A 25,219-nucleotide genomic window follows, 5' to 3' on the forward strand; every position below is an offset into this window, starting at 1 on the left:
CAGATAATGCAGGTGGGTTAGATGATCCTTCTCATAACATAGGCAAGCATGGCAGTGAGAGCAGTGGCAGCAGAAATGGCAGCTAGTGACCTGGGGTTCATGAGAGCTGGGAAGGCGTCTCTTAGGCTGCACGTGACTGGTTGAGATGGAGGCAGAAAGGAGAGAATTGACCAATAGGAGAGGAGGTTAGAAGTTGTGCATGGTGGTAGTCAATCAATGAGAATAATAAGAATGAGCTGAAAGCAGACGGTGGTATTAATAAAGTATAACGCAAGCTGTGGATGATCATGAAAATATGCCCGTAAGTACATGGTCAGGTAACAGATAATAAGACTGGCAGTTTGCAGATGTCTACAGGTTCAGTTACCAGTCTTGCATTTTATAGAATGAAATATAACAAGATAAATATCATCGATCAAAATTTCACTTCATGTAACAGCTATGGAACACTTCAAATTTCAGAAAGGGTGTTCACAAAGTTGGAGCAAGGAAAAAAAAAAAATTTAATCATGATAAAATCATGGCAGGCAGGTGTGTGATGAAGGTGAGACGCGTAATGAAATCATCCCACACACAAAGCTTTCGTCACGCTTGTACAAACATACTAATGAATGTGCCTGGAGTTAAAACTTATCAGAGTTTTGCTGAAGAGTTTTGTGTCCAGTATAATTTTGTAAATCTAATTTTCACTTCCTCCTCCCATGTGACTGGCATGGTCCATAAAGGTCACAGTAAATGAAAGCAAAAAGTTTTATTTCAAACAGGATTACGATTTATGAGAAATGGTGTATCTTTCAAATGTCCTCAACCAGCCTCATCAAAACTGTTGATGGAAATTCTGAGAAGTCACAGACATAAATCAACTCAAAGATATAAATCAACTCCATGAAAGTAAAGGATATAAATCAACTCCATGAAAGTCAAAGATATAAATCAACTCCATGGCACTTTGTTTGCTATTGGCAAGAAATTCTTCAATATGGATTATATTTCACTTTTACACACCTTCCCACTTTCACAAAGTGTTCAGATGACATTTGGTATTGGATATCAGAATGATGCCAAATTAAAATACAATCTACCAGCACCGTTGGCATAAAAATCTAAAAATGGGGGGGGGGGGGGGGGATTCCATTCAATTTCTTCAACAGTCACTTCACTTCCTTGTTTAAATTTTTAGAACAATCACTTTTAAAAATTGAACGGGAAAACTAGAAAATACACAATTGGAAAGGTGATGGTTACAGTTCAGTATAATAATGTAAACTTTAGCATGCATCAAAATGAAGAGAAGAAACAAAAATATGCATTCAATTCAAACTATGTACATCAAAGATATCTTGGTTAATGTTACACGCTGCATTTATGTCAATGCACTCGAGAATGAGGTATTTTGTCTTCTTATAATATCTACACAAACTTTCTCTCTTTAGGCACAATGCAAAACCAATGCTATTTAAGGTTCCACTACATGTTTCCTGTTCTCTTAAAGTAACTCTGCAAATATTGGAAGTGTGTTGTACTCAAGAAGAAAACTTCAGACAATTTCACTTCTTCTTTTTGAAATCTGATAACATTTTCCTTAAAAGTGACCACTTATGAGGATTGTTTGGCACCCCATTACCACACACTAGAGAAAAATACTGAAGGCAAAGACCAAAACCTTGCACTCATATTGGCACAGGGTGAAAGACATGCACAGAGGTTACAAAATAAATACTGCTTGAATATAGGTAGGGAGTAAATATTTTCATGCACACATTGAATGCAGTCACAGAAATCTTCATAGACTGGTTGAAATGAATGCATTCCCACACAAAGTATATATATTCTCATAATACAGGAAGAATGCATTCACAAATGTGACAAACCCAATCATTAATCAATGGGACAACTGCACTCACTAAATGGCAGAATGCACTCATGTAAGGGATGAATGCACCCACTGTTGGGGCGATTACATTCACAAATGGGACGAATGCACTCACTCATGGAATGAATGCATTCACAAATTGGACAAATGCACTCATGGAATGAATGCATTCACAAATTGGATGAATATGCACTCACTCATGGCATGAATGCATTCACACGTGGGACAAAAGCATTCATATTACATTGTAGAAGGGGACACACACACACATACACACTGGAGTGTATGAGACGGTTTTAATATGCATTCATGTTGGGGGCCAGTCCAATCATTGTTCACCTTGAGTAGCCGAGCCAACACTGTGGCCCTCCCAGTGCATGGATTTCTGAACAGCAAGCTTCCACTTGGCATAGTGTGCCTCACGATCTGTCAGAGAACAGAGAATACAGGCACAGTTTTAGAGGCATAATTTACCTTTTGCAGATGAAACAAAAACCCAGCTTTAGTGCTTCAAAATAGTTCCAGAATGCAAGTTAGGGATAGAAACAACCAATGTGAAATTTTGAACCAGTATAATCGATGTTAAGTATTGTTAATATACAAAATGTGAACAACAGTTAGAACAACAATTTTTCCAGACTGAACCATCTACAGTCATGGTTTAAGGAGAAAAATAGTGATATCTCCTTATATTTTAGGTTTCATTGCAAAAGAAAATATATGGTAGGATGTTTTGTGAGACAATTTTTTTAATCACTACTCCCAAAGGTAAACAGGACCTTGAAATTCTTGAAATGTTAATAGGCTTGAACCATCCTTTAGCTGAGCTTGTAACATCTTAGAGCAAAAGCACGTGTGCATAAAGTGGTAGGTAAAGTCAGTAGCATTCCTTCTAAGTTCACAAATGTCATCACTTAGATATTTATAAAGTTCAGGCCACTGATGTGACTGTCGTCCGAAACATTACAAATCATGGGTCTTCATTTACCCTTTGCAGTTTACAAAGTCTCTAAGAAAACTGCTTACACCATATATAATGTGAGTACTTGATTTGTGTTCAAAACAACTCATAGAATGAGAATGATTAAAAAAGGAATGCAGTTTCTAAAATTGGATACAATATTACACACATTTCTGTTCCAGGAGGCTATACTTTTGCTAGCCTCCTTCACGAGTATAGATCTGTCAAATTGCGAAACTCATGAAATACACCACAATTAATAACACTGCATATCATTACTTTATTTGGAATTGACTGTAGAATTTTCCAAAGATTTGTGATTCTCATTGTGCAAATGTTTCATCAAACCATTCCTGAGGTGGAATCTCAGTCGTGTGTGCGCAATCAAAGGCTGACATAGGAGGCATTTACAGTACATCGGATCATGATATATGGTCAGTCTGAACAGGTTTAGAAGATCTCTCATGGTTTAACAATATTTTAATCTTGTGTGTGCAGTGGTCAGTGGTCAGTGGACAGTCATAGGCTTTTTCTCGTAAGACACAAACCTTCTGCAGCCAGAGCCGGTGTAAAGGAATCCACATTCCCTGCAGTTGCCTCCTCAATCTTCCATACACCTGCTGCATGGCCAGCAGCCATGGCTGCCCCTAGGGCTGTGGTCTCCGGCATGGAGGGGCGCACTGGGCAGGGGAGAGAGAATCGACAGGTCAAAGTGCAATCATCAAAATCGGTCAAGATAAGTTTTGCTAGGTGAAAGATGAAATTGGGGAAACAAATTTCTCAGTCTGAGCAAGAAAAGGAATGTCAATACAAGACAGCTGAATACCATGGTACTGAATCTGGAGACATTTGCAGGATAGGTAAAGTACCTTATTTTCATTTGTCTCATGTATAAAATGTCATGTTATTCTTTTTCTTCTGCTGTACACAGATGGATTGATAAACACATGGTAAAACACTTTTTCCAACCCCATACTAAGCACTTTGATAGCTAATTAACCTGTCATGCTTTTTTATCTTCATTCCGTAACCGATCCACTCTTGACCTAGTAGTAGAGTCGCATAGCAAGCCCACTCAGACACTGCATTCAGACGATCCCTCGCTTTGCGTGGAATGTCCCGTTTGCCAGGAATTTCCCCGGCAATCCCATCGGGTGAATGCTTGGTGGGACATTCCCCATTTCCCCGGCAAGCTTGTCAAGTTCGGCAATAAAATTCTTGCGGGGGACTGTAATCGTATAAATTTACAATCGCGCGCCCTGCAGCGCCACGTACGGTGTCCCAACACACAGCTGAAACCACCAGCTGCGATTTTGTCCCCCTTTCGGCAGGGGATTTCAATGTACGTGTGGACGGTCGACCGTAAAAAAGACACAATCTCTCCTAACTTCCCCCACTTCCCGTGGATCGTCTGAACCATGGGAGAATGGGTAGCAATGTATCTCAGACCATCTGGAAGCCATAGCGACACAATAGGGATCTTAAAAGGGGATTACCAACAGATTATCTCTATTCACTGACAATCATCAGTTTCCAGGGCCCTGTTTCATAAAGCTGTTTGTATAGTTACGCATGACTTTACAAACGACTGGAATATGAAGTGCCAATATGCTTGCCGATTTTTTTCCATACAATTCAACAAAGTATGACTGTATATCCATATTTCATCTACATTTATGGAAATTAACAATGATTAGGAAACCCACTTGGATTGCAATATTTAAGTCGTTCAGAAAGTCGTGCGTAACTTTATGAACAGCTTTATGAAACAGGCCTCTGACATCTGTGCAGATAGGCAATGAAAGCACTCTAGTGTGTGCCAATCAGTGTAAAATAAAGTGCAGTAATGTAGACTAGTAGGTTACTAATGGTAATCAAAATAAGACCAGTGCCATCAAGAAATACCAGAAGACTGAAATCTTGGGTTTATTCGTACCCTTTGATTAATCCAGTTCCTCAGACAGGTATATTCCTGACAATGCTATGACCACAAATAAGCAAACAACACCAAACAAAACAAAACAAGACATAGTGAGGAATTGAAACCAGAAATTCACACTACCTGGAGAAATATCAAACCAAACTGATAAAAACTTTCAGAGAAACAAAGTCTTGCCCTCCAAAGATCTCGTGGGAGGGGTCAAGATAAAAACCTACCGACTGGGATGTCCAGTATATCGGCCTGGAGCTGCATGAGGAGGTTGTTCATGGTCATCCCACCGTCCACTCGCAGCCTCTCCAACGGGATGCCCGAGTCCTGGTTCATGGCATCTAGAAGCTACATAGGCAGCAGAAGTAGAAGTAGAAGCAGTAATAGTAATGATGATTTAACCCTTTCTGCACAGGAACCTGGTGGCCTGCTCATTAAGTCTATGGGCATTTCAGAATTCAGTATGGAATGGGTTAACATCATTGTTATCATAATGATTCTCTTCATATCATTATTACTACCAGTATTATCATCATTATCATAATCATCACTATCACTTTCATCACATCATCATCAGTACTATAGTAGTAACAACAAACTATGAAGGTATTGATGATGATTGTAACGGCGGTAATAAATGAAGCAATAATAATAATACTAGTAGGGATGATAATAACAATAATATCATAATCATTCAGTAATAATAGTATTATTACTACTGCTATAACAACTACATGGTACTTCTATTACTACTATTATCAGCATCACTTTTATCATTATCATTATCATTATCAATGAGAGTTGCCCATGATAGTAGAAGCATCCAACAAAGTGGAGTGACAGGCTGGGTTCCACAGTTGTTTGACTTTGGTATTTCTCCTCTTGAAAGAAGATGTCTAATAGAAACTTCAATCTCAACCATTTTCTTCTATAAATATGAGACACATCCATGCTGGTATTAGTGTCAAGTGCATGATCTCTCTTGTCAGAGTTTAACTCCAATTTGATCTCAAGATCATGTTAGTGTCAAGTGTTAACAGTTCATTCTATGTGAGATATCTAGAATACTGTTGGTGTCAGTGTACACCTCTCTTGTCAGTGTTAACTACCAATGTGATCATGAGATCATATTAGTGTCAAGTGTTAACAGTTCATTCTATGTGTTGCATCTAGAATACTGTTGGTGTCGAGTGTACACCCATCTTGTCAGTTCTTACTACCAATGTGATCCTGAGATCAGAATAGTGTCAAGTGTTTACAGTTCATGCTACATGTGAGATTTAGAATGGTGTTAGTGTCAAGTGTACCTCTCTTGTCAGAGTTAACTATCAATTTGATCCTGAGATCATATCAGTGTCAAGTGTCGACAGTTCATTCTACATGTGATGTCTAGAACACTGTTAGTGTCAAATGTACACCTCTCTTGTCGGTGTTTACTACCAATGAGATCCTGAAATTATATTAGTGCCAAGTGTTACAGTTCATTTTATGTATTATATTTAGAATACTGTTAGTGTCAAATGTTCACCTCTCTTGTCGGTGTTTACTACCAATGAGATCCTGAGATCATGTTAGTGTCAAGTGTTTACAGTTCATGGTACATGTGAAATTTAGAATGGTGTTAGTGTCAAGCGTACCTCTCTTGTCTGGTAGCACACAGCCTCTAGAACAGCCCTGGCAATGTGGGCTTTGGTGCTAAACTGGGTCAGTCCACAGATGGTCCTGTCCATGGTTCAATACAAGAGGGAATCAAGATTGAAAAGGTCTTCACTGAAATGTAAATAGCGCCCTCACTTGCCCAATTACATGAGAGTTTACATACATGCATAGAAATTCCACCCAGCAAGTGCAATATACTGTAAAAGTGGATATTTTCGTGTGACTAATTTTTTGCGCTTCACCTGCTAAGAAGAGTTTTGCGTGTTTTTAATTCCACAGAATCAAGACATGAACTACTGGAACATATGGCAAGCAAAAATATTCGCATACTTTTATTTTTTCATTTTTTTATTTTAGTTAAGTTTCTAGTTGCAAGAAATGCATGAAAATTTCAACACAACGAAAATTTCCACTTTTACATCAAACAGAAAGAGCGAATACAAAAAACTTACAATTTACTCTATCAAGAGGAACATGGTGACAATGACACAATAGAGTCTTGTTGAATGATGCATTATATTTGCATTGCTTTGGGGGCTGTTGTGCAAGAATCAATTTCCACCCAATATATCTCATTTCATGTACATATGTCTAGAAAGTACGACTGAACAAGGCATTGACAATTTCTCAATGAGAGAATGAATCAAATCTGTCAATATCGAAATAGTTACACCAACATGGACTAAACAACTTTTGAATCATAGCAAAGCATGATAATTGATAATCAGTTGCAGGTTTTATAGAATATTACATGGTATGTCTTCATGTTTAAATCTAAATAACATTACAACTTGCATAACTGCTCCATAAAACACAATCTAAATCATTTTGGGGAAAAAGTTAATCTAAGTGCTGCGGTGCTTCACGGGTTGAAGAGCTCATTGAATACAGTTACATCACGGATGTCAAAGATTTTTGTGTCCATAGTATTGAGCTGTAAACCTGTATGGCTTACCCCCTCGCGTCAGCCTCCCAGTACGGGGCATAAAGACCAGAGAAGGCAGGTACAAAGTAGACTCCTCCATTGTTGGACACCTCCCTGGCAAGCGATTCTAAGTAGAATGGAGAACATTTCATTTCATTTATTTTCATTTCTTTTTTCCATTTCCAACAGAACTTGTAAATACTAACGTGTACATTTTTCTTTCCACATAAGATATAAGTTCATATCGTCGCTGGGGAGACAAGACCTTGTATCTGAAATTTTGGTGAAAATGACTTTTTTGGATAAATGGTAAAATAATGGGTTGAGTGATGTCCTGACCAAATCCCAACTGTCTTACTCCAAAAATGAAGCCACCACGGCATGCCAAGGAAAGGCTATCCCATTTGCTATAGTGCTTTGGCTGCCATGTTTTTTTGGCTCTCCTGAACATTTGACATTTTATAGATACAAGGTCTTGTCGCCCCAGTGACGATGTACACGTATTGTCAATATTACAAAATATGATAAATGGAATTTATGGATATAATGATAGGGTGAAAAAGCACAAAACATTCTGAAGTTAAGAAAATGCAGGAGATGAGGAGGATTAATGAAGAAGCAAAGCTTGTAGGGTGCATTCCCCAAAACATATAGTAAAACAATTTAACATCTTATTTCATTGATTTTTCTACTCAGCACATCATCCTTAAAGGGGATGGTTAGTAACTGATCAGTGGGATCAGTGGGAATGCTGGAGGATGATTGTTCCAATCCTTGTGGGATTCATTTAAGAGTACATTTTATTTTTACTGTTGTGTGAAAATTATTTGCTTCAGAACGGTCTCATATTCAAGTAATGTGCAGATTAATCCACCGTCACTGACCAGGGACGCTAACCTGGAAACATTAAACTGCACATTACTTGAATATGAAACCATTCTGAAGCAAATAATTTTCACAGAACAATAGATATCTAATGTACTCTTAAATGAATCCCACAAGGATTGGAACAATCATCCTCCAGCATTCCCACTGATTCCCACTGATCAGTTACTAGCCATCCCCTTTAAAGTAACTCAGAGCAAAAACTGATGGCAGTACCAGAGGTGATAGCAGTAGATATTGAACAAGAGATGATTTATTACAATGATATGGAGGAGGGTGACGATCATCTAACAATATACCAGTGACCTCCAAGATCAAATGACCACCTGACTCAAAGCTCAAGTAAAATCTACATCAACAAGGAATCAAATATGGTGCATGGTGACACAACATTTGCTCCTGCAACAATTGCTCGGGTATTATTTTCCCCAAGGACTTAGGGTTACGGCTGTGACATGGTTTTAGATTTTAGCATAGTTTGATGTGAAGATTAGGATCAGGGTTAGGGTTACGTTTGTGGGTAGGTTTCATGTTTGGCTTGGTAGCATGCAGATATTTCATAGGAGCAACTGTCATAAGAGTAAATGTCATGAAACCATGATGCTTACACGTATAACTACTATTATACCATTAAAAAAAAAAACAGACATTACTGAATTTAACTCAAGATTATAATCATTGCCATAGCTGAAAAAAATGAATATATCTTGGTTATTATTACAGAAAATGTTGTCTATGCAACAGGGTAAAATTACAAGTCAATCTTTACATGAGGGAGAAAAAGCATGAGAATTGCTCGGACTTACCAACTTCTGGTGCAGTTTTGATGATTCCTAAATTGTCCCTCAGCCATCTCACAGCTGCACCTGTTACTGCCACCGAACCCTTGATATATAAATGGACGAGGTTAAAAATTATATGTGAGGTGGAAAAGAAGAAAATTGTACTTGTATGAATTATACTCTTGACAAATTTTGGTTAAAGGAAACCAAATCCCAAAAAGAAATGTGGATTGAGTGAAAGCAGCAACACTAGAAAGTTTGAGAAAAATTGGATAATCGATGCAAAAGTTATAAATTTTCAGTTTTGGTGTTGAAACTGCTGGATTAGGAGACTACTTGAATTTATGACATCATGTGTGGACAACAAAGATAATAACAGCCCTTGGATTCTATTGAACACTGTGTTTTATACCATTTCTAGACTAAATGGTGAACATAAAATGCATGCACTGACAAAAAAAGAAAAGAAAAAGATATCTCTCATTAAAGTGTTCTCTAACATCATGCTGTATTGGGGCTATAGTGCACACTGGAAACAGAAAAAACTCGACGTCCCTGTGATCGACCCTTTTACCTTAGAAATACCTAATTACATTGAAACAGAAATTAATCAATTTGAAATAACCAACATACGCCGTATTCTTTTATAAAACATCACTTCACTGTGACAATTACTTACTTCCAATGCATAGATTGTAGGGGCATCTTTGCCAAGCTTGTAGCCCAGAGTAGTCAGGAGTCCATGTTTGGAAAACACTCTCTCCTCCCCTGTGTTGTAGATCAGGAAACAGCCAGTACCATACCTACAAATATTTCAAATAAAAAAAAAAAGATTTATCATTATTATCATTATTATCATTATCATCATCATCATCATCATCATCATCATCATCATCATTATCATTATCATTATCATTATCATTATCATTATCATTACTATTATTATCATTATCATTATCATTATCATTATTTTTACTATTATTGTTATTATTATTATTATTATTATTATCATCATTATTATCATTATCATTATTATTATTAATGACCTTGTTGGAATGGAAAACAGAATTGAGAATACTCAATCAGGAACCCATTAACACGGCAAATAAAAATATACCTATTTATTTGGTATTGCTAATCACCAGCGAATGTCTTAAACCTTTAGTGTATTGCATAAGCAACTACTCTGTTTTAGTGTCATCATCATTATCATCGTCGTCATCGTCATATTGATCAGTCCAAATATCAGTCAGTGATTGGCGTATGACGGTGGCCTGTCTTTACTACTGTAAAACAAGGAATGTGTGTGTGCATTTTAATTTTGCAAATTTCGTGAGAGCCAAGATTCACGAAAGCAAAATGCACACAAAAGTTCTTGTCTACTCTATATGCATTGAATGTTAGAGGCAACTCTCGAAAATTTCATGACGCGGAAAAGGTTGTCGGCTCCAATTCCCCAAAATTTCATGTTGTGAAAATATCTTGTTATACAGTATTCTCTCGTGGGACGGAAAATGTTGGATAAACAAATGTAAAATCATGCAAATAATAGAATGGAGATATTTGTAGTGAGCCACTTGAACATAATCAGGTTTTGAATTCTATTTGACGCTAGAAATTGAGCAGCTGCAATCTTCAGGGAAGCGACACGTAATAAGATTGAGTACCCACTATGTACACATGCTGTAAAATAAATGATAATGCAATGAATATAGCTACCATAAAAAAAAGAAAAAAAAATGTATTTGAAGGTACATATCTATCACTCATTACGTATTCTGACTAGCATGTACAATACAACAAATGATGACTTTTGTCTTTTTAAGAATAATACACAAAATGTGCAGACTTGGGACTTAGGGTTTGAAATGCTATTAACAGGAGGGTGTAAGTCCCTCCACTCACTGCACATCTTTCAGATGAAATAATACTCTCTATGTTCTCTTTACTTGAAGTCTTTATGTACATGACAGTCACTTACAACTGTAAAGCAAACACAGTGTTAATGGAACATACAGGCAGTAGGCCAAGTATGTACTCTTGAGACCCAAGAGAGAAGGACAGGTAGATACTGTAATAGATACTGAGGGAAGCTGTTAAGATAATACGGCAAACATAACTCACTACGTTATCTCCGAAGGTCAAACACTGACGTGTTTGCACAAAATACTGCCAGCCAGTTTATGAAACCTGACACACACACACACACACACATACACACACACACATACTCATTTTCACACAGCTTCATTGGGGCATTATATAACACTATATGTACACAGTCTCCTTGTACTCTGCAATAACTTGAACGTGTTTGATATGTTTGATGACAAGGGCAAACGAAAACTTGTCTTGTAAAGATCAACTCCCATTGCTACCTGTAGCCAACTAATATTATTGAAGAAAAAAAAAAGAAATAAAATTCATCGCCAGAAGGGAAGTTATACTTATTTCTTAGGTTTCATCATTTTCACTGTACTATTATCATCATAAAACTTGACCATTATCATCATCAACATTATTAGTATTAGAATTCCAATAATCATTATCAGTGTTAGTATTCTTAAAAATATTTGTATTATCATTACTATCATCATTAGTATTACTACTGCTGTAATCAGTTGTAGCAGTAGAAGATGAAGTAGTAGTAGTATTAGTAGCATTACAAAGTAGTAGCAGTAGTAGTAGTAGTAGAAGTAGTAGTAGTAGTAGTAGTAGCAGCAGCATTACAAAGTAGTAGCAGTAGTAGTAGTAGTAGTAGTAGTAGTAGCAGTGGTAGGATTAGTAATAATATAGTAAAAAATTATCACTCTATTTGCTCACGTATTCTTCGCCATGCCTTTCTTGAAGCACGACTGACCAACCAATGCTGCATGCTGGTCTCCAAGAATCTATGTAAGGGAGGGTAAAAAATGCATTCAAGCAACATTTTAAAGAGAGACAAGAGAAGTTCTCATAGTATCAATTTGACAACTGCATTCAAAAGAATACATTTCTACACATGAGATGATACCGGGGAGTTGCTTTGAGCAGGATCACGGTACAAGTTTATGGTCGTAAGATCAAGAGCCGGTGTTGGACATCATCCAGCCTCAAACATTCTTCCATTCAAGTCAAGTGTAAAGTTTGCATCATCTTTCTTTGTGTTTGGAAGTCTGGTTTTATTTGACTAATACAAAGCCACCTTGTTGAATCTAAGGCTGCGTTTATCTAACTCAGGAGAGAGAATCATGTTTCAAAATGCGTTTTGAATGGCGTTTGCCAAGGTGATTTGAAACTCGATTCTTGGGGTGTCCTGTTTATCTAAACATCATATAATCACGATTAGAGTGTTGTCACTGCGGAGCTGCTTTGCGCCGTTTGACCCCGGAAGGAAAGGTCAACTGAGGCCCGCTTATTTGTAATTGACGGCATGTACACTGGAAGTTGACCATGGCAGCTCGAAGATATAAACATGCTTCAAAACGGCGTTACATTTATCTACTCACAGAAAGGCAGAAAGGGTCTGAAATGCATTTCAAATCGCCCTACGCCATTTCAAATCGGCATTTCTAAATGCATTTGAAAACACAGTAGCATTTATCTAACTACTGAAAATGCCTCAAAGGCGTTAAGGATCGTGATTCTGCCTCAGAAAATGTTTGATAAATGCACCCAAAGAAAGTGGAACTATGGAAAATATGGGTATTTGTCATTGCAGGAACACAGGCTGTCAAGCTCTCTTTCTGAACTTGATTGCCCATTTTTTCTCCTTGCTTTCCTTTTAGCATTACTAGACTGAGTTGAGGGTGATTTTTTTTTTCTGTTGCCCTTCAAAAAGGCTGCCAACATTCATCCACCAAAATAAGAAAGATTCTAGAGAGCAACCAGACAGAAACCTGTGTGTTACATGCATCTTAGTGGGCAGAAAAAATTCCTGAATCAGAGAGATTTTGCATTCTGTGAAGTGGATATGGGGAGATATAGTCAAGTTTTCAAGGAGTTTCCTGCAGAGTCAAGAAGACTTGGAAGCTCTGCTTCAATCATGTCACATATCAGGAGAGATACAAGAATGAACGAGAAAAGGAAGAGAAGGAAAAAGGAGAAAAGATAGTAAAAGGGACAAGGTGTCCAGGAACATTAATTCAAAAACCATATATCTCCAAATCCTGTATTGGTAGAGCAAAGAATTCATTTTAACTGTAACTCTTGCCAAGAACCTCACAAATTCTGATAACCCAATGGGCCACTTGACACTATTTTTTTCCTCACTTTTAAGGAATGGCATGGAGGTACAGGACAAGGTCAAAGTCCAGTGGTTCTGACCGTTCACTCACCCCTCCTATGGGCACTCCCTTGAGAGCGGTGTCCACCAAGCTTCCGTAAATCTCAGCCGAGCTCCTGATTTCAGGAAGTATGGTTTTGGGCACCCCAAAGAAGCTGTTAAACAGATAGTATTCACATTGCAAAATAGTCACATGTACTCGAGCTAGGTTGAAAGGTCTGATAGATTGATTAATATCACATGATCGACAGGGGTCAAATGAGAAGGGCTTTCTGTAACTAAGATTCTGTTTTGAGGGCGTTAAAGCACTCTTTCACAAATATCACTCCCTTCGAATCATTCAGAAACCATTCCATTGCATCACTGAACACGGCCAAATCAGCAAATCTTTGTGTTGTTTTTTTTTGCATATCATTCTTTCTCAAAATGGATTTTACAGGTGTTGCAGGAAACAGTTTGTGATCATCATTTGTTTTATACTTTAAAAACATTCTGTTTTTCTCTCTGTCTCATACTAATACGGAGAAATATTTGTACACAGAGTATGGAGGCCTACATATATGATGAGAATATCACTTTGAAGAGTGCAATATTCTCATATTTTGAATAAGACATTTCCTCTTGAGAAACTTGGAATCAAAATGTTCTGTTCACCAGAAACAGAACATAGACTCCTATACTGACCTACAAAGCTCTGTGTCCCACTGAAGAGAAGTAATATTCATCAGCATGGTGCGGCTGGCGTTGGTGACGTCTGTTATGTGAAGACCACCGTTCACTCCTCCCGTCAGATTCTAGAAGATTGGACAGACATTTAAATGTCCCATTTAACATAAAATAGCATTTTCTGTCCTTGACAATAATCAAATTTACTAGAACAGCACTTGAAATGATTGATGTCTTACTACCATGCAAATATACAAGTTGTTTAATGAAGTGAAATGCAAAATGATACTAGACCCAAATCTTTTCAAATGTTTGAAATCACACACATACATTTTCTTTCTCTATGGCTTGGTTTAAAAAGCAATAGTCTCCTCTCCAGCAGTTAGGATGTTTCTCCACATGAAGTGTGTTCAAATCTGACATTCAGGGATGACAAACTCTAAAGTTCTGACATTCAATCTGATTTTGCACAGATGAATTTAACCTGTTGAAGACTAGTCCCAAGCATACTCAGGCAGGTGTCAATGGGAAATGTGTGTTACACTTTGTATGACAAAATCAGTTCGTCCTCAAAAGGGTTCAAACAAGGGATGCAAAATTGAAAAGGCTTGAATATTGCTTAATAAAATCACATTAAATTAAAGCACTTAATCATTCTTCTAGCAATGAATTTATAAATATTCTTGTTACCCACAATCTTATTACCTACCTTATTATCTAAAAATTCATATTCATTTAATATTTGTATGCATGTTCATACATTATACGATGTAACTTCTTAAACACACCCATATTCATATTCATATTCAAATTGAGCACATATTCACACCTGATTACTCATTCAAATATTTCTACAGCATGTCTTACCCACATCACCCAGGAGTCCACAGTGCCAAACATACATCTCCCATCAGTCACTGCAGCAGCCACTTCCTGTACGTTGTCCAGCAGCCATCGTAGCTTGACCGCACTGAAGTAGGTTGAGAGCGGCAGACCGCACAGTGGCTGCATAACAGAGAGAGAGAGAGAATTATTCAAAAAGGAGAGAGAAAAAGTGAGAGTTATGAATGAGGAAGGTAATGTTTCCTTCAGGCTAGGATATGTGTTCCCGTGGCAAACCCTCCACTACACTGTGCTGGCAGATGTACACAGGCATAAATTATTGTAAATGTGGCAGGTACATTTGTGACCCTGCAATCACAAAACCAACAAAAAGTCGCCAGACATGGATTTTTAGTTAAGGGCAGATTCTAAAAGAGCAGACTCTAAGCTTTAAAATGATGTATAACTCAATTCAAATGGACTCCCCTAAAAACCTATCTAAATACTTGAAAGAAAGCACACACTCTGGAAAAGTGTGAACTGAGAAAAGAGGCTCTGAAGTACGGGGTCTATTCAAGCACTTGATATTTACCAGGCTGTGCTAGCTGTGGAATGAAAGCGACAAAACACAGGAAGTAAACCACCACAGCAACAACAATGAAGGGATTATCAGATGAAGCTGAAATTGAGCATGTTCTATTAACATATTCTGTCCATGATTAATGCCAACTTTCAAAGCAGTAGCGTTATCCTTTCAAAAGTTATTAGACTTTCAAGAAATTTCAAGAAATGAAAAGGATACTCTAAGACATACCCAATCATTCCATTCTCCCCCATAAAAGGGTTGTAGAAAAACTGCTGAAAACACACTTTCATATAATGTTATGATCCCAAATTAAAGATTAATGCAGAAGAAGGATAGCTCTTTCAGAAAATATGAAAAACTCGATAATGACTCGGTTGACCCGTTTCACCTCTTTTGAGTCCTCACGTAAAAATAAGGGGTGCGACTTTTTGTTCGTTTTGTGATGCAAGATGACATTTGATGTTTAATATTTGTATCATGTTTTTACTTGAACATATGCATACATGTATATGTATGAATATCTTTACTGTATATATACTGTGTGTATTATATTGATATGATACTTTGTTACATGTGTATATTAAGTACATCGTATTATGATAATGTATGTGTGCACATTTGTACAGAGATATACATAGGTATTGCTCATATTTGTATGCTTTATACATAAATCACTTTGGACAAACAAGTTGCCATGCATAATTGGTAAATCAATTTGATTAAGGAAATCTAAACCAACAGGCCTAGTTTAATACCAGGCTTGCTTGGGGGCACAAAGGAAGACAACAATGGAATTTTCATTCAGACACAATTTAGAGGCATGGAGCAAAGTCTGCAAAGCCAATCAAATTTTGACGACAGGTGTCCTTCTTCACCAAGAGAAAGATCTGTTTCCAGGGTTGTGGCATGCTTGCCCTTTGAATGCTACAGGAAGTAATAGGTTACTCTCTTGGCTTCTAATCACAAAACAGCACCAAAGACAGTCTCTAACACAAATTTTTCAGGGATGGTGTAGTATTTGTGGAGATGAGGATTTGGCTTTTAACTTTTTGCGAGATACCAGGACACGACTTATGAAATGATACACAGCATATCATTCTAAGAGGAATTTAAAGTTTATTTGATGAAAATCAGTTTCGGAATGGCTGAGGTACATCCAAAAACAATACAAAACAGAGAGATTGTAATAAAAGGTGGGTACTACCTTTTATTAGGATCACTCTGTTTTGAATATCTCAGCCACATCCAAACCAATTTTAATCAAATAAACGGTGAATTCCATTTGGAATTACTTGCTCTTTCATTTTTCATAAGGGGTTTCTATTATCTCACCAAAGAATGTTAGAAACGTGAAGTTACAATGTAGGTCTCAACCAAAACTACATAATCCCTTTAATCCTTGCTTTAATGTGGTGCCAAGATGTTGCTTGCACAGGTGCTAGTTTTAGTAAGCAGTAAAACACAGAAAGTTTTCGGAATTACAGCACCCTAATGCAACACAGCAAACACAGGTGCATGCACTGGAACAATGGTCTATGATCTTTCCAAGCTGTATGATCCACACAGTGCAATAGGCAATAAAACAAACATGAACAAATGTTTTATACACTCCAAGCTATATATTTTGCATTGTTTTGTTTGCTTGTTTCTTTTTCTTTCTTTCTTTTCTTTTTTTTTGGGGGGGAGGGTGTCATACACCAACCATATATGTTTCTTACATATGATATCATGATAGTCATAAATTCTCACGTATCACACGCAAACAAGGTTCACTGTATCTGAGCAGGAACTAGTACATGACATTTACTTTTTTCTTCAGTGAATATCATTCGCAGAAGTTCGTCAGAATCTCTATTGTTTGTGCTGGGAAACACTCACTTTCTTTCCTAAAAATTTATAGGAAAGTTTCACATTTTAGAGAGAAACATATTTTACTGTCAACACTTGTTGAGAGCGTTAATGGCATTAAAAAACTTGCATGTCATCAGACAAAGGAGTAAACTTGAAGAAAGAGGCAGAGTTTCTGCAAACACACTGTGAGCACAATACCTGTAAATGTTCCTTTGTCTTGCTTGGTGTCTTAGCAACCAGCTGATCAACAGTGGTGGCTGTCCTTGCATCTAGCCACACTACAAAGATAAAACAAATATATGATTATAAGAACAAATAAATGAATAAATAATTCGCATTTCAGAAAAGCATTACCTATGAAATTCATTTTATTCTTTGGAGGGCAAAATGTATAGAAATCAAATTGAGTACTGATTGATACGATGGAACTTTCAAAAGATCAAGTAGAAAATAAAAAAATTTAAAGTACTGGTATTATGATTTTGCATTTTACCCCTCTCATCAACTTTACAAGTAATTATCTCATAAAAAGCAGATTATTCACGTTGGGCCTATAGGTCCACGACGACTCACACTATGGTGTTCACAGATCATCACAAGCATTCACATGCTCAATTGTCTATCTGTAAATATCCTCATTCTAAGTTTCCGTGACATGAAATCAACTTATCTCCCTCAACTTTCCTACAGATACCATCATGTCCATCTTGTGGGACTTCAAACTATTGCACCTGATGAATGTCTCATCAGCATTGTCTAGTTCTAAGAAGAATTTGTGCAAACAGAAACAAAAGGCAAGTTATGGAAAAGTGCTTCCAAAGGCAACAAAAAGATCAATTGTTACAGAGCATTTGCAGCCACCATAGTCATAAAAATATTAATCATACAACATTATCAACAGGGCAACAAAAAGACCAATTGCTACAGAGCATTTATTTTAAAGCCACCATACTCATAAATTGACAATCATAGAGTATTAACAGCCACCATACTCACAGATGGCAGGGTGAAGGGGCTCTCCATTGGTCCGGTCCCACACCACTGTGGTCTCACGCTGGTTGGTGATACCGATGGACTTGATACCGGCGGGGTCCACGCCCTGGTCTCTCAGCTTCCCAACGGTTTTCTCGATGCACTCCTTGACGGTGGAGAGGATCTCCTTGGGATCTTCTTCAACCCAGCTGGAAGACGAACAGGAGAAAAGATTCATTCATTCAAGCATTTGCGTCTGGTTGTTACCGTTTGTTGACTATTGCTAGTCACCAGGGACGAACCACGAAATGTTGGTCCAGGTCAATTTCATGTTTTAGAGTAGGCCCTGTGCGAATGTGCCTTCAAAGTCCATTGAAACTGGTCTTCTAGGCAATCGATGATGGTTATGGTGATGATGATGGTGGAGATTATGACTATCTCAATTCAAATTTACTTATGTTCTGATCATATTCTTCGCCATAATAAACATGATTGAAAATGATATAATCTTTAGTACCGTAGTTCTAAGTAGATTCAGTATTATCGTTTGAATAATTATCATTATGATGATTATCATTATCTTCATCATTACCATTTATGTCTTCATATGATTATCATTGTTATTATTTCCATTATTATATAAATATCATTTTTTTTTTCATAACAATAACAATTTATTATTGTCATTGCTATCATAACAGGATCAAAATTTGTCCATTATTCAGAATCTAAACAACCACTAGTAATCTGGTGTAAGCACCCATATTCGTATAACCCCCCACCCCCTTTCATAACATACATGTATTGCTGTGATTGTAAGATATGCTGTAGAGATGTTCTTCAGATGATAAAATGCTGATAAAGCTGTGCTTGTGAGATTATGATGCCATTTTTGGCAGACAGCATGCTGCCTATTAAATACACAGCAAAACAAATACAAGTGTGTACCCCCTGGGCCAAGTTCAATGTACAGGATGAACCTTAGCAGACATAGTGACAATAAATGGCTTTGTGCAGACATATATAACCCAAATTTTCAGATAGAGTAGTCCAGCTGTATCTACACTGCACCACCTCCAACAACTGATGTATTAAGACAGGAGGTAATGTTAGTATCAAAACACTCTGAAGTAATTAATATTCACACACTATCTTATAAGTGTCTAAATCCACATGCTGTTTTAAATGCTAACTAGTGTTTTATCCAGGGGCCCATTTCATAAAACTTGTCATCAGTGACAACTGCCACATTTCTATGACAAATTTGCTCTCAGCCAATCAGATTCAAGGATTTCAGTAACTTGTCACATCTATGACAACTTGTCACTGATGACAAGTTTTATGAAACGGGCCCCAGGTCTATCAATAATGGACGTGCATTTTTATCTTTAAAAGACTAAATTTGCTGCTAAATTCTTCAAACCATGTTTCCTCTCTGCAGAAAGTACGGTTGAAAACGAAGGGTAACTTTAACAAATACCTTTCAATATCCACTCAGCTGGAATCACTGAATCTTTAACTGAAGCACAAGGAGAAAAAAAAAATCCAATGCCTTAGACTATCCATATATGAGGACTTATCATAGCTGATCAATGTGGAAGAATATTTAGAGTATAAAAGAAAAAGTAATCAAGGATTAGGCCCTACTAACAGCAAGCTGCACTTTACTGAACTTCCCTTGTAAGCTGTTATGATCATCAGTAAAACTCAAATGGTGGGAAATGGTTTGGACAGGGACCGACTACCGGTACACATTGTCTGATGGGTCATGGTCAAATTATGAATTATAAAACAAATAACACATTATTTGTCCAATGATGCAATATGATATTAATCCGTATGCTGTTAGAAGGGGGAAAATGACTACTGCATGTACAAAGTGTAAAAAGGAACATAAGAAGTTGAGAAGAAATGAGAAAGGAAAAGAAGAAAAATAAGCATTGAGAGAAAGCACAAAAGAAAGAATACAGTATAGAGGAATGAATAAATGAGTCTAACAGATGAATAACTAAATGATGCAAGAATTAATTTGAATAGATGCATGACTTAATGATACATAAATGAATAAATGAACACATCATTGCTTCATGTATAACATGTATGCAAACAAAGAAATGAATAGATGAATGACTTCATGAATGCCTGAATAAATCTTATTCAATGACTAATGTGAATACATGAATAAAATATGAATATACAGTATATCTTCATGAATACATGAATAAACAAATGAATAGATGAATGAGTGAATGAACAAACAAATATTTATACAAACAGACAAATAGAAAGAGAAAGTGAGAAGAGAGCCGTCAGCTTGGTACAGGAAGTGAAGCCTGTGTCATGGATGAGGTCAGTTTATTGAGTTTCCTAATCAAATTAACCCTGTCCCGGGAGAAAGTGTGGAAAAACACAAACTGGCAATGGCTTTTGGGCAAGCTTGGTATTGATACAGGTGTTGTGCTTTTTGAAGACATCAGCTGTTAACCCATTGAGGACAAGTCCTGAGCATACTCGGGCAGGCGTCCATGGGAAATGCGTGTAGTAGCAAAATCAGTCTGTCCTCAATGGGTTAATCATGGTTCTTTGGGATTAGTGCAGTACACACATAGAGAGGTGACATTCAAGTCATTTTAAATGACAACCCACTTCAGGGGCAGATCCATTAATTCCGTAAAGAGGGGACGCCTTTACAAAATTAAAGGGGGGCGCACGCACTCCTCCCACATTTTTTTCTTTTATTTCTTTTGTTTTAACCAAAATGAAAGGGAGGGCACGTGCCCGGAGCGCTCCCCTCTGGATCCGCCACTGCACTTGGCTCCCAGCCCTATGAATGATACTGTATACGCCATATATTTCGCAAGTCTAAATTTTTACGAATCGAGACTTCCCGACGATTTCGCGAGTGGTTAAATTTGTGTTCGTGGAGTCCTGTACTGAACGGAGAAATGTATGTTGCGTGTACATCACATTCATATCAGGATGCGAGTCAATATTTTCGCATGACTTTCATTTTGCAAATTGCAGCTGACTCGCAAAATTCACAAAAATAAAAACCTTGAAAAATATTTGGCGTATACAGTACCTGAAGTCCTGCAAAATCAACAGGGTGCACTGTACTTCACAGCATACCATCACAGACAATGAACCAGTTTGCTGACCCAGCGTCACACAAACTCATGCCTCCTACAGTAACAAGAGTTACCGTGGTAAAATATGATGCCTGCTGTGAATTGCCTGACACAGCAAAAACAGACATGGTTAGATGGGAAGTCTTTCATTTATAGTCCACAATTTTGAGAAGATAAAGCTCAAAACAGCTCATTACCAGGCATTCATCCATGCATTTATAAACATTTCACTCAGCCCATGACTCACCCTTCATTGGGAAAAGACTGCTTCAATTCAATTTGATGGTGGGCCACCAGCTGCGATGTCTTACTTGAAAACACCTAGTGAAAACAACAACAAAATTTCTGAAATCTTATATTTAGAAAGCAAGAAGGCTACATACAGTGACAAAAACATTTTACTAACTTTAAGCAATTACTCCATTGGACTTTAAAAATGTACAAGATTTATTCTTGTGTAAAACTCTTTCCTATTGTGAATGTTCCCTACCTGAGTGATGTAAAACTCTATTGGCAAATGATGAGGATGAGCAAAGACTAACATGTATTTTACCCATTTGGTAAAATGTTCTTTACTTACATAATTGTGCCTGCTATAGACTATCAATGTACAACTTGTATTCTCATACAGTAGCATTACACACCTGTAAGGTATTGTGGCTGGGTGGATAAAACCATTTCTAGACTCTAAATTATGAGGTCTCTGGTTCAAGTCTATTTGGAGAAGCAGGTCAGGTGCCTTCACATAAAGCGGTGGATACCCTCCTTGTCCTCAATAGTAGGAAATCTCAACCCATTTGTTCCATTAGAGCTGATTTATTTTAGCATTACATGTTTCCTCTTTTCAGGAAATGTGAAATTGTTCCATGTATATTTGATTAAAAAAGCCAAACAAATCAAGGCACTTTCTTCCCTGTGTAAAGATGGACATCAGATAAAGACCTTTTGTGATATACTGTAAAAGTGGAAATTTTCGCAGTGTTGAAATATTCGCGCATTTCGCGCAACCAGAATCTAGCACGAAAATAAAAGCACACAAATATTTTTGCTTGTCATATGTTCCTGTGCGTGATGTCTTGATTCCACAGAATAAAAAACACGCGAAACTCTTCTTGCCCAGTCAAGCGCGAAAAATTAGTTGCGCGAAAATATCCACTTTTACAGTACCGTACTCAAAACCTCATTTTACCACTGTACTGTTCTCTCACTTTAGACATTTTGAAACAATAAATAGATGAAATACATACAATAGACTTCTATGACTGTATTGGCCACTGCAGGGGAGCAACCAATGGCACTGTCTACTGCAACACTGCTACATGTACATTTACAACACAACACGTATTGTATACAAAATTTGCAAAAAAAAGTTTGTTTTTGTTTACATCACATTTCTCTGCCACCATATTCAAGGTTACTTCCTTGGTTGCCAACTGCAATGAAATGCATCGCAAATTGCCACTGCCACCATAGCAGCATAATATAAAAATGCATGTCAAAAACGCATTTATAAAATTATAGCCCAGGGTCCTTGGGGAGAAAACTGGGATAGTTGAGCTTTTCCAGCAGGTGACGATTGGGGGGGGGGGGGGGGGGGGCAAAGAATTGCAATTACCATAGCTTGAATTGATTGGCAATAAATCATGCCCAAATGAGATCAGATTAATTTACTCCACATGTCACAGGATCACATCATATCACACATGATTACCGAGCATCAAAGGTTTTGTTTTTTATAGGCCTGAAAATACTCATATCATTTTATGTGACAGGTTAACGCGGGGATCTCCACGCTGATCCCTGTTTAAAGGTCCCACACGTTGCCAGTAAGCCAAAGAACACTGGCCACTGGCGCAGAGCATAAAAATTATTGGCACGTCACTTTTTTTATCTGGACTTTGACCATAAATTCAAGTCAGAAACGAGGAAAGACTAACGCTTGTTTACCAGCGTGATTCATTTTTCACATTCTTCCCCTTCACTGCCAATCATCGGCTGATCAATGGTTGGCTTAGACTCTAAGAGTAGGAACAGTACAAGTCTGCAGCTGTTTTTTGGCCAGGCATCTCGGGGTGCGGGTGTGGCTCGGAGGCCTCGAACGAATGTTGCCGCGTTCCCGCAGCCCCGCTGAGTGCCACAGGCGTAGCACGCAGACGAGCGGCGGTCGGTCCGAGCAGAGAAGCCGACATGTACGTGTGGGCAAAGATCTGCTCAGAGCATACTATGCATGGTCGTTGAATTTCTTGTTGAAACTCAGTAGAAGTCTATGCATTAACTCACCAGAAACCTTGTACTGCTTGTTCCTTGGTCTACGGCACCAACTAGAGGTCCGAGATCTTTCCCACTCTCAGCCATGATTTAATTAATGATCGTTCGTTTGCTGGTTTAGCCACAAGGTCACGAATAGGAGCACAACAGACACGACAGAGTCAAGCACGTAGCAGGTAAATCTGTATGACGTATTAGTATGACTTGAAGTTGATGGTGAAGCAGATTTCTAGACGATGTTCCAGTCGAGTGAACTGTTTCCAAAACTTCAGGTGTAACTTGTTAGGCCTACTCACTGGCGGTGGCACGAATGCGTCCAATTTGCCTCCAAATGCAAGTGAGATTCATTAAATTTATTTTCAGCAGTGCATGCTCCGCATAGCGTCGTATCGTACCGGTACACACCATACGCATACAATGTGTACTGTACCCGAATCTGCTGCGGCGGATGCCGGTGGTGGTGGTGATTTACTAGCTATTCTCTAGTAGTGGGGTGGCTTAGTGACAAATATACTGATAATCGTGACACGCCGGACAAAAGTGCCATTTTTTCCTCAGACATTTGTATATATATGAGGATCAAAATTAGGGGGTGCTCCAAGAAATCCGCCAACAGAAAAAATGAGAAAATACCCTTAATTTGTACATAACAATAATGTCTGAATTCAAAGACTATACACAGGGCATTCGCCAGGTTTCTGTACAATGCAATGCAATGTACATGGTTGCTAGTCTTAAAATTCAGACCCTCAATACGACATATTATGTGCATGTTTACAATAATGCACCGTTTTTACTGGTTTTCCTATAGTAACAGGTGGTTTAGTCTGTGTTGCAGACCTGAGGGAGGTGTGTTGGAACAGTCCAGTTTTCTTAAGCACCTTTTCATTAAATGATTTGATGTTATTTCTGGTAAAGGATTTTTTTTAGTACTGCCTACCTCCTGTAGAGAAATGGCGAAGAGTGAAGTGTGACTCTGGCTCAGATACTTTAAATCTTGGGCAATGACTGAACCAGGTGTAGGACGTATGTCACAGCTCATTTTTTCTCCCAGTACCACTAGTTTACCAGTAGAAGAGCTGCATATTCCATTGAGAACTGAAGGTTTTGGGTATTGCCCTACATATTTCCAAACAAATTTAACCCGTTTCCTCCAAGATTGTGTGAATTCCATATTAGCGCAGGGATTACCCGGTTCCCGCAAGCAATTTTTATAGTCCGCACTTCCCCTCTCTATATGTTTCTTATTTCTTATGGGGGTTATTCAAATGTTCAAAAAGGGTAAAAGTTTGTTTTCACAGATGAAGTTGAAGACAATTTGAATATTTTAAATATATATTTATATTTGTAATTTCACTCATAAAGACTTTAAGCGGTTTGAATATTTTTGGTCTGATAGCTATGTATAGACATGTTATTCAAAAGTAAAAGCAATGTTTGATTGGTTCACATTATCCAAAGGGGGTGGGATGTAGTTGGCTTGTGAACAAAGTCTATGGGGAAGTTTACAAAGTTGATAAAAATAAAACAAAATCGGCATAGAGCAGAATCTAAATCACAATATAATATGACAAAATTCCCGACCCCAAAGGCGGTTGATTCTATGATGCTTTATGTCAAAGTACAATGTACATTCCACCCAAAATA

General features: G+C 37.7%; 1 protein-coding gene across 1 annotated transcript; it reads right to left on the bottom strand.

Annotated features, from left to right (window-relative positions):
* Positions 1-17: 17 nt before the first annotated feature.
* Positions 18-23,659, bottom strand: LOC139716200 (glycerol kinase-like). Its single transcript, XM_071627763.1, has 16 exons — positions 23,585-23,659; positions 21,552-21,625; positions 18,201-18,385; positions 17,403-17,482; positions 14,813-14,950; positions 13,964-14,073; positions 13,332-13,434; positions 11,839-11,906; positions 9,695-9,818; positions 9,040-9,118; positions 7,379-7,475; positions 6,402-6,486; positions 4,992-5,112; positions 3,383-3,514; positions 2,206-2,299; positions 18-132 (listed from the first exon to the last, which is right to left on the bottom strand). The coding sequence occupies exons 1-16, from the start codon at positions 23,657-23,659 to the stop codon at positions 18-20; spliced, it is 1,680 nt and encodes a 559-aa protein (XP_071483864.1).
* Between the last annotated feature and the right edge of the window lie 1,560 nt (positions 23,660-25,219).

The sequence above is a fragment of the Diadema antillarum genome, unplaced genomic scaffold (assembly GCF_040938485.1).
Source record: "Diadema antillarum isolate AM-2024a unplaced genomic scaffold, OU_Dant_1.0 scf00000063, whole genome shotgun sequence".
In the NCBI taxonomy this organism is placed as follows: domain Eukaryota; kingdom Metazoa; phylum Echinodermata; class Echinoidea; order Diadematoida; family Diadematidae; genus Diadema; species Diadema antillarum.